Source organism: Antennarius striatus, chromosome 4 (assembly GCF_040054535.1).
Source record: "Antennarius striatus isolate MH-2024 chromosome 4, ASM4005453v1, whole genome shotgun sequence".
NCBI lineage: Eukaryota > Metazoa > Chordata > Actinopteri > Lophiiformes > Antennariidae > Antennarius > Antennarius striatus.
Window position 1 is genome coordinate 24762150 of NC_090779.1, and position 10351 is coordinate 24772500.

A 10351-nucleotide genomic window follows, 5' to 3' on the forward strand; every position below is an offset into this window, starting at 1 on the left:
GTCCTTCGTTCTGCATGCTCGCTCCAGATGTCCTTTCTTGTTGCACGCTCTGCACTGGAGATCTTTGTATTTGCAGTTGGCAGGCGAACGTCCTTCTCTACGGCAACGGTAGCACTGGTTGACTCCGCCCTTTCCCTCCGCCCTGTTGTAGCTGCTCACGCTGTCGCTTCTAAGCGCTGTTTGCCGAATTGTTTTCAGACTGCTCGCTGTGGACTCGAAATTACGAACAATGACAATCTGCATCTCCATCATTACCTGAAGAGCGCGGAATAGGGGAGCGCTAACATTATACAGCCCCCGCCTAAACACAAGGCATTATGGGAAGGGTAGTTTTTTAATATCTACACACAACAAGATCAAGACTGATTATTGATTCAGTTTGGATCCTAATCAAGAGTGATAGAGTTTGGGTTGTTGTTTAGTCAAACTACTCAAACAAATCTTTATATAATCTCAGTTTATATTTAAATTCCGTGTCCATGAGTCACTTTTAAAACATATGTAAATGTTTCTTTTCCTTCACATCCTTCACAGGAGGAACAAAACCTGTAAAAGCAAGCCGACCCTGCCTAAGGTAAGCTGACCCTGGGGGGGGGCGTTTTGGGGTCTTTTTCTGGGTCATGGGTTCAAACGTTGGGGGGGGTTTGTGTTTGCAGCACCTGCTGGACGTCAAGTCTCTGCGTCACCTGAGCAGCGTCACGCTGCACGACCGCATCACCAAGTCCCTGCTGCACCTGCACAAGAAGAAGAAACCGCCCAGCATCAGCGCTCAGTTCCAGGTGGGTGGCGCCGCCGCCCTCCGCTGGGCGACACGGGGACTACAACAACGATTCCCGTTGACGTTTGACCCCACAGGAGTTGTGTGTTACACGTTTGAGGACGTGATGGCGTTGCTGTGTGTGTGTGTGTGTGTGTGTGTGTGTGTGTGTGTGTGTGTGTGTGTGTGTGTGTGGTTGCAGGCTTCCCTCAATAAGCTGATGGAGACACTCGACCAATCAGAGCCCTACTTTGTGAAATGCATCCGCTCCAACGCAGAGAAGGTACCGGATCTGGTTCACGTCTGCCGGCGACGCGTTTCAGAGTTCGTTGAGTTAACCCCTCGCCGTTTCCTTCCTCAGCTTCCGCTGCGTTTCCATGACGGCCTGGTCCTCCGACAGCTGAGATACACGGGCATGCTGGAAACCGTCCGCATCCGACAATCAGGCTACAGCATCAAGTACACCTTCCAGGTAATCCTCCGACGCAGGAAGTGCTAATCTGAAGAACTTGAATGGGTTTATTTTTTGTTGTTTTCGTTTTTTTTGTTGCCAATGACGACGGGTTTATCGACCAATCATACACGTTGCAGGACTTTGTGCGCCATTTCTACGTCCTGCTGCCTCCGAGCACGAGTCCAACCAAGTCAGGCATCAGGGAGTTCTTCCGGCGGATCCACCTGCCGCCCGCCGGGTATCAAGTCGGGAACACGATGGTGTTCCTGCGGGAGGCGGAGCGTCAGCGTCTCCAGACCCTCCTCCACCAGGAAGTCCTGCGGCGAATCGTGACGCTGCAGCGCCGCTTCCGCGCCGTCCTGGAGAGGAAGCACTTTGTTAGCATGAGGCTAGCCGCCGGCGTCGTCCAGGTGAGAGGAAACAGGAAGCAGAGAGGAGAGGATGGCTTAAGAGTGTTGGATTGTGGGAATTAAAACCTTCCGGTGTTTCCTTCTCCAGCGATGGTGGCGCCGCTGCCTCCTCAAAGAGTCCGCCCACGACACCGCTGCCGAGGCGGCGGCGGTGTGTCTGCAGGCGGCCTGGAGGGGCTACATCGAGCGCAGGAGGTTCCTGCAGCGGCAGGACGCCGCCGCCATCATCCAGAGGAGCTGGAGGTGTTTCCGTGGCAACAAACGTTCGGCGGCGGCGGTCACGGTTCAGACGGCGTGGAGGAGCTTCAGGGAGAGGAGGCGCTACCATCAGGCGTACCGGAGCGCCACGTGGCTCCAGGCGATGGGGAGGGGTTACCTGGCTCGACTCAGGTGAGCACAAGTGTGTGTATGGGTGTGTGTGTGTGTGTGTGTGTGTGTGTGTGTGTGTGTGTGTGTGTGTGTGTGTGTGTGTGTGTGTGTGTGTGTGTGTGTGTGTGTGTGTGTGTGTGTGTGTGTGGACACAAACGTTAATGTCGCTTTTCACTTCCTGTTGATGCCGTCAGGTTCAGCGAAATGAAGAAGCTGCAGGAAGAACTCCGGCGCTCCAGCGCTCCACCGGGTCCTCTGGAGGACCGCCCCCCGTCCGGACAGGAAGTCCACCTCCAGGACGTCTCTGGAGAACTTCCTGACCCCTGTGAACCCGTTCCGGCCGACGCGGGAGAAAGAGAGGAGCGGAGTCGGATCACGGACGAGACGAGCCTGAAGAACCGGTCCAAACGGGAGAGCCGGCGGATGAGGGAGCTGGAGCAGGCTCAGTTCAGCCTGGACCTCCTGAAGGTCCGGACCACCGGCGCCGGGGGGCCCGACTCGGCCCCGGATGGCAGCGGCTCCCCGGAGAGTCACGGGAGTTTTGAGCTGCTGAGCGTAGAAGACGTGGAAACCGAAGGTTCTGGAGGTCCAGCGGTGGAGGTCCAGGCGCTGAGAGACTCCAACCACAACGAGAAACCGGCGACGGAGCCGAAGAAAGACGAGGACCAAAGGGCCACGTTCTACATCGCCTCCGACCAGAGTCCGCTTCACAAACCGAAATTCAAAAGTCCCAGCAAACCTCTCAAAGAGAGGCGGGAGTCCACGTCCAGGAGGCCCGTGGTGGTCCTCATCAGCATGCAGAAGGAGAGTCCTGTGGAGGAGGCGGAGCTGCTGGCAGCCCCCGCCCTGGATGGAGCTCCGGAGACGGAAGCTACGACCGACCCCGTCACGGGTTTGGAAGTCGCACCCAAGGCGGAGGACGACGGCGACAGACTGAGTCCGGACCCGGCTGGAGTTTGCACCTCCGGGGTGGACATCCAGATCGTCCTGGAGCCCAAGGACGGCGTTCCGGATCATCGTGACGACCAGCGGGAGGAGAGCGCGACCACCTCGCAGGAAGTTCCCGGCCGTACGTCGGACGCCAAACCTCAGAGAGCTGCGAGGAAGAGCTCGGCCCAGACGGTGGTGGTGAACATGATGGAGAAACCGTCCAGCGCCGTGTTCGCCCCCCCCAGGAGGAAGCTGCCCTTCTCCAAGTAGGTGAAACAGGACCTGGCAACATCTCCACTTAAATTTTGAACCCAGAAATCTCCATTATGTTTAGATTACGTGTGAGATCAAAAGTTAATGAAGACAAAGAGACAGATTTACTTTAGATTTTGCAGGTAAAGATGCAGAAGAAGCGAAAACCAGCAAAAATTCCAACATCTGGAATTAAAGGCAAAGAAAACTATTGAGTGAAAAGCAAAAGTGAAAGAAAATTTTTTTTTAACGACTATCAGGCTTTAAACTTGGATAAAATTAACACTTATTTATGATAAACATAATACAACTATGTTTAATTATTATTATTTAATTATTATTATTATTAAAGTATTAATGATATATTATTATATAATTGTTTATTATTAATTAATATTATATGTATTATATTAATTATGATATAATTATTATTATTATTATTATTATTAATAAAATATTACTCTCTTTACTTAAACAGTTATTAATAAAAACATTTTTAAAAAACCCGTTTTTTTTAGTTTTTATGTTACTATTGGCTAAACTCAATCTTTGCGTACGCTTCTACCGTATATTCTGTTATTTCTTTTGGGATGCATAAACGTCATGTTGGGATGCACACATTTTTCTTGAAGCGCATCCCATAATGCACTGCTTTCTGGAGGTAAAATGAACTCTGTTGTTTTGTCGCAGGTCGGATAAAGATTTGGTGAACCAGGAACGATCTCTGTCCATGTACAGAGACGGCTCCAGAAACAGAGAGGTAGGAACCTACCGGCTACACACACACACACACACACACACACACACACACACACACACACACACACACACACACACACACACACACACACACACACACACACACACACACACTCTCCAGTGCCTGACCTCATCTTCCTCTGGTTGCACCGGACACCAGGTGGGCCGACCCGGCCCCAAAAAGAAAGCCCGAATGTCCCGGACGCGCTCTGACTTCCTGACCCGCTGTAACTCTGAAGGCGCCACCCAATCAGACGACGACGACGAATACTACGTCCCCGCCCACTCCCACACGCTGCCCCCCTCCCTGACTCCCACGCGCGCCCACCCAGAGGCCGACTGCCACAGCGACTCTGAGATGGTAACACCCCTGGACGTCAGACTGGTCGGCCGCTTCCTGTCCGCTCAGGCCGCCGCCCATTCCCCATGGGGGCGGAGCCTTTCAAAACTGCTAACTCCACTCTGATTGCACTACTGTCGGACTGTTTGACCTCTGAACTTGCACGCCGCTCTGATGGCTGTTGGTTTGAAACCCGTCGTTGTCACGGGATACGTCTACGTCCTGGAGTTTAAGCTCGGATTTTTTCCTTCAAACACGCAAGAAATTTTACCGTAAGATGTGAAAAATTAATGAAAATTAATTTTTATTGGTTCATCAATAATCAGTTTTTCCTTCCGATCGGAATCTGAATTTTTTTATTGATTTTTTTTTTTTTCCTGTGTGGATTGCCTTGAAGGAAAAATCCAAGGTTAAAAATCCGATGCATCAGTTTCTCGTTTGACGACAAACATTTCCGCCGTGGCGACTGACTGGAGGCGGAGCCTGGCGCCGCCCGCTGCCTCTGCATGCCACGCCCCGTTCGAACCCCCCGAGCCGAACAGCTTCTCACTAACATCATCACGTCCTAACAGGATCTGTGCAGCATGACCTCCGGCGGCGGCGCTGCGTTCAGTGTCAGCGGGACAAATGAAGACTTTACCTGCAGGGAGGTGTTTCCATCCTGGATTCAAACCTGATCAGATCTTCTTTTCTCCCCCCTCCAGCCGTCCCACAAAGATCAGAAGAAGATCCACAAGACCATGTCTTCAGGAGACCTGGGCAAGGTGGAGGTCCTCAGGAAGACCTCCAGCCAGGATGGGAGGTATCCCTCCACGCTCCTCCTGACAGACACGAACGCGTCGGGCGTCCTGGACCGGTCTAATAACTGAAAACAGTCGAGTCGAGATGTGTGTGGAAGGTTTCACTGCTTGTTTTTTGTCTGTGTGTGTTTTCAGCAGGATGAGAGGGAAGATGAGATTCTGGAGCAAAACCAAACACAACGAGAAGAAAGTGTCGAGAGAGAAGCAGAACGAAGCTGGAGACACGCATGGTGAACACACACACACACACACACACACACACACACACACACACACACACACACACACACACACACACCTCTGGTCACTGTTTGTTCACAAAACTCTAAAACATGACCTAAACTAAATCGACCCACCTTCCCCTTCATCCTCGACCCTGGCCCCGCCCCTCGGTCCCGCCCCCTCCGCAGACGGCCCCACCCCTCCTCACAGCCCCGATCTGGAGGCGTCGTCCTCGCAGGAGAACAAGGAGCCGTCTCCGAAGATGCGTCGGCGGCGCAGCGTGAAGATCAGCAGCATCACGCTGGAGGCCGCCCCCCAGTGGCAGAACGACGCGCTGCACATCCTCACGTCGGCCCACGACTACCGCACCATGAACGACTTCCTCATGAAGAAGGTGAGCGCAACTTTGTCCCGCCGTCGCCAGGCAACATCATTCCATCCCTCGATGACCTGAATCGTCTCTGATTCCTGCTTCCAGATCGCCGATCTGGAGTCTGAAGACGGGAAGAACGACACCATGGTGGACGTGGTCTTCAAGAAGGCGCTGAAGGAGTTCAGGATCAACATCTTCAACTCCTACTCCACCGCCCTGGCCGTGAGTCCTGACCGCCGTTTCCTCCTTCTCTCCAAACATCGAATGGTTTCCGTCTCAAACTGATGCTCCTTTGCTTCGCGCCGCCCTCGCCGTCAGATGGATGATGGGAGGAGCATCCGCTACAAGGACCTGCACGCGCTGTTCGAACACATCCTGGAGAAGTCCATGCGTCTGGAGCAGAGGGACTGGAGCGAGTCACCGGTGAAGGTGTGGGTCAACACCTTCAAGGTGTTCCTGGACGAGTTCATGACGGAGTACAAACCCATGGAGGGAACCATCGGCAGGGTGAGGGAGATCTTTGGTCAGGGTGAGGGAGATCTTTGGTCAGGGTGAGGGAGATCTTTGGTCAGGGTGAGGGAGATCTTTGGTCAGGGGGAGGGAGATCTTCATAAATAAATATATCAACTTCTTATTAAGACCTAATTTCTGTCCAGGCGCCGAAACGGGAACGGAAGAAATCGAGGAAGAAGGAAACAGACATTGTGAGCCGTCAATTTAATTCTACTTAAATGTATACATACAGGTAGTCCTCAACATACAAACACAACTGATTCTGAGAGGTTGTTCGTAAGTTGAGTTGTTCGTAAATCGTTTAAATAAAATTCAATCTGTAATCTCCATTTGAGACATTTAAATGTCATTACTGCTCTAAATACTGAAGTAATGTCATTAGTAGATAGATAGATATACGTTATTTATCCCAAACTGGGAAATTTAAAAAGTAATCTCATTACTCCTGTAAAGTTCTAAAGTGCCTGAGCTGACCTGTGACTCTACCGCCCCCTACAGGTGGAGGAACACAACGGCCACATCTTCAAGTCCACCCAGTACAGCATCCCCACCTACTGCGAGTTCTGCTCCTCCCTCATCTGGATGATGGACCGGGCCTGCGTGTGCAAACGTGAGGACCACACACACACACACACACACACACACACACACACACACACACACACACACACACACACACACACACACACACACACACACACACACAGATCAGATTAAACTCCCTCTCCCCTCACACATTCCTCTTCTCTCCGGTGAGGAGACCCGGCGGCGCTTCCAGGGAGCACCAGGCGTTCGTCTCCCCGCCTTTAAGCGACCGCCTCCGCCGCCGCCGCCACCGCCACTTTAGAGCGCCGTCTGATTGGTCGTTGTGTTTTATCGCCCTGCAGTGTGTCGCTACGCCTGCCACAGGAAGTGCTGCTCCAGGATGACCACCAAGTGTAGCAAAAAGGTAGGAGCGTCTTTTCCCGTCATTTCATCGTGGACTTCCTGTTGGGGGGGGGGGGGGGGGCGTGGCCTTCACATTACGCTCCTTTCCTATTCGCTCTCCAGTACGATCCTGAGCTGTCGTCGCGTCAGTTCGGCGTGGAGTTGTCGCGTCTGACCAGCGAGGAGCGGACGGTGCCCCACCTGGTGGAGAAGCTCATCAACTACATCGAGATGCACGGCCTCTACACCGAGGGCATCTACAGGAAGTCGGGCTCCACCAATAAGATCAAAGAACTCCGCCAGGGGCTGGACACAGGTGGGACGTCCCCCAGAAGATTCGTCAATACGCAGACGACTTCCTGTTTTATCCTCCTTTTTGGCTTTCTCTTCTTCTACGACTCCCTCCGTCGCCACCGATGCTAATTCCTCTTCTACTTCCTCTTCTACTTCCTCTTCTACTTCCTGTCCGTTTCAGACGTGAGCAGCGTCAGCCTGGACGACTACAACATCCACGTCATCGCCAGCGTCCTCAAGCAGTGGCTCCGCGACCTTCCCAGCCCGCTCATGACCTTTGAACTGTACGAGGAGTTCCTCAGGGCGCTGGGTGAGCTCCGGGTCGTCTCCGTGTCGCTCGTTCAAGAGCCGGAAACGTTCCCGCCTCTAACGGGGGTGCGCTTGTTTACCCCTTCCAGGTCAGCCAGACAAGCGGGAGGTGATTCGCGGAGTGTATTCTGTGATCGACCAGCTCAGCAGGACGCATCTCAGCACGCTGGAGCGCCTCATCTTCCACCTGGTCAGGTGGGTGATGGGAGATCGACTGACGACGTTATTGGAATGAAAAACGATTTTTAATTAAATCAGCACAAATATTTTTATTCATTTTCATTCTGTAGGTTAAAGTGTTTTATGTATTGTGCTCTCTAAATAATGTTACTGAATTGAATTTGAATTTATTATTATTTATTGATTTTATTTCATTTTACTTTTCGGTAACAAATGGTTCAATAAGTTGGTGAAAAATTTTTACAGTTTCAATTTTTTTTTTTTTTTAAATGTCAGGCAAACTGATGCACTTGAATTCTTTTTTGTAATAGACTAAAAATAATGTTAATAAAATAATTCTTTGTTATAAATTGAACTATCCAATCCACTTTATTTATATAATACAATTTAAATAAAGACACGTGCTGCACAGTAACTAGATAAAAAACACAACAGACGCACCATAAAACGGCGAACGTAATGCTGTTGAATAAAATATCAAATAAAAATCCAATAATTTAAGATGAGTTAAAAGCGGAAATAAAATCAGATAAAAATATTAAATAATGTGAAAATAATACACAAAACACTCTGAAGGGTGTCAGCTATATTTCTTTTTGACGTATATTTATAGCAATTTAAATTATTCTACTCTGGTGTTTCAGGATCGCGCTGCAGGAGGAGACCAACAGGATGTCGGCCAACGCCCTCGCCATCGTCTTCGCCCCCTGCATCCTCCGCTGCCCCGACACCATCGACCCGCTGCAGAGCGTCCAGGACATCAGCAAGACCACGGCGTACGTCCGCGCGAAGCCCAATCAGGTCTGAACGGGCGTGACGCGACGGCGTATGACGCTGCTGAGCCCCTGTGTTTCTCCGCCCCCTACCCCGCCCCACCCCCACCCCAACCCCCTGCAGGTGCGTGGAGCTGATCATCAACGAGCAGATGAGTAAATACAAAGCTCGCCTGAAGGACATCAGCAGCCTGGAGTTCGCCGAAAGCAAAGCCAAGAGCCGACTGACGCACATCAGGAAGTCCATGGTGAGGCCACGCCCCCCACAGGGGAAGCCCCTCCCTCTCTAGTCCAGGAGTTTCCAGAGCTCCGCCTCCCTTTTGCATTTGTTTACATCCTCCATCGACGGGTTTTTGTTTGTGACACAAACAAACAAAAAAAGCGCTGACTCACTCTTGGGAAAAATCTGAGTCGCTCCTTAACCCTTTCCTGTCCTTCCTCCCCCCCCGTCCCCCAAACCCCACCCCACCCCCCCTTTCAGAAACCTGTACTAATCGCTGTTAGGTTTATGAGCATAACCCGCACGACCACCCCGGTATGTATGCCCCGCCCACTCCGTGTCCCCGCCCACCACCGCCCCGACCTGTCCGTCCAATCATACTGTGCCCCCCCCCCCCCCCCCCCCAGTGGTAGTCGTGGTAACGTCTGTCTTTGGACCTTCTGGTTGTGTGTTTGTTGAGTGTTTTTATTTCGCTGGTGGGCAGAAGCCAGGATGCTATCCGGCTAGCCGTCGCTAACGTTAGCGTTTAGCTGTTAGCGTATTTTTTTTATTGGTGGTTTGTTTCCATGTGTGACGGCTGTTTACTTTCTGTTTCTGCTTCATGATTCGATAACACGCAGCCGAACACGGCTAAACCCAAGGTAATCACGTGTGTGTGTGTGTGTGTGTGTGTGTGTGTGTGTGTGTGTGTGTGTGTGTGTGTGTGTGTCGAGCAGCGACATCGTCTTTCTAGTCCGTTTGTGTTCACGGCATTAAATCCTGTCTGTCCGTCCGTGGCTGTCTCCGTCCAGAGGATCGATCTGATTGGTCAGCGTCCAGCTGACTTCCTGTGATGTCATGTGAATTTTCAGAATAAAACTCGAGTTCGGCAAAGTAGCACCCAGTCGACCTCGCCCCCGCTCAGCCCAAGAGCGCCCCCGGTCGTAGACGGAGAGAGTGGAGGAGGAGGGGGCGGAGCCGGAGGAGGAGGAGTGGGTGGAGCTGACGCTGCAGAGGCGGGGCTAAATGAGCAGCAGCAGCTGGCGATGCAGCAGGAGGAGCGAATTCTGACCGAACAGATCGAGAATCTGCAGAAAGAGAAGTACGACGTACTAATTAAGCTTTAGCTCCGCCCCTGCTGGAGGCGGGGCTAGCGTTTAAAACCTGACTTTTGCGCGTGTTTGCGTCCTCAGAGAGGAGCTGACGTTCGAGATGTTGATCCTGGAGCCGCGGGCGTCTGATGACGAGACCCCCGAGTCGGAGGCGTCCATCGGGACGGCGGACAGCTCCGAGAACATCACGGTGGAGGGCGCCGCCTCCTCAGACGCCTCAGGTACCACCTGGCCACGCCCCCAAATCGCATGTCGCTTTCAGCACCGGTTCTGATTGGCCCGTTTCTCTCCCGCAGAACTCGGGACGTACCGCTCCAGGAAGTCCGACGCCAAATGCAGACGGACTTTACGGCGCCAGCCCGACTCGCAGGACTCAGC

The 10351-nt window shown here is 52.2% G+C and overlaps 1 protein-coding gene across 5 annotated transcripts in view; it reads left to right on the top strand.

Moving 5' to 3' along the window:
* Positions 1-10351, top strand: part of LOC137593398 (unconventional myosin-IXAa-like) — a 67316-nt gene that overhangs the window by 55616 nt on the left and 1349 nt on the right. For 2 of the 5 annotated variants that reach the window (XM_068312065.1, XM_068312066.1), the window contains exons 18-42: positions 535-574; positions 657-779; positions 960-1040; positions 1119-1229; positions 1349-1621; positions 1710-2011; positions 2185-3186; positions 3863-3932; positions 4092-4292; positions 4976-5073; positions 5207-5301; positions 5482-5687; positions 5772-5888; positions 5985-6173; positions 6323-6370; positions 6678-6789; positions 7067-7128; positions 7230-7422; positions 7582-7710; positions 7799-7904; positions 8534-8665; positions 8787-8910; positions 9734-9963; positions 10055-10194; positions 10270-10351. The exon at positions 10270-10351 is cut by the window's right edge and continues 1349 nt beyond it. In XM_068312065.1, the coding sequence (XP_068168166.1) occupies positions 535-574; positions 657-779; positions 960-1040; positions 1119-1229; positions 1349-1621; positions 1710-2011; positions 2185-3186; positions 3863-3932; positions 4092-4292; positions 4976-5073; positions 5207-5301; positions 5482-5687; positions 5772-5888; positions 5985-6173; positions 6323-6370; positions 6678-6789; positions 7067-7128; positions 7230-7422; positions 7582-7710; positions 7799-7904; positions 8534-8665; positions 8787-8910; positions 9734-9963; positions 10055-10194; positions 10270-10351 (4266 nt within the window). Of the gene's footprint in view, positions 1-534; positions 575-656; positions 780-959; positions 1041-1118; positions 1230-1348; positions 1622-1709; positions 2012-2184; positions 3187-3862; positions 3933-4091; positions 4293-4975; positions 5074-5206; positions 5302-5481; positions 5688-5771; positions 5889-5984; positions 6174-6322; positions 6371-6677; positions 6790-7066; positions 7129-7229; positions 7423-7581; positions 7711-7798; positions 7905-8533; positions 8666-8786; positions 8911-9143; positions 9198-9502; positions 9524-9733; positions 9964-10054; positions 10195-10269 lie in introns of all 5 variants that reach the window. The other 3 variants (XM_068312064.1, XM_068312067.1, XM_068312068.1) reach the window with 3 other exon arrangements.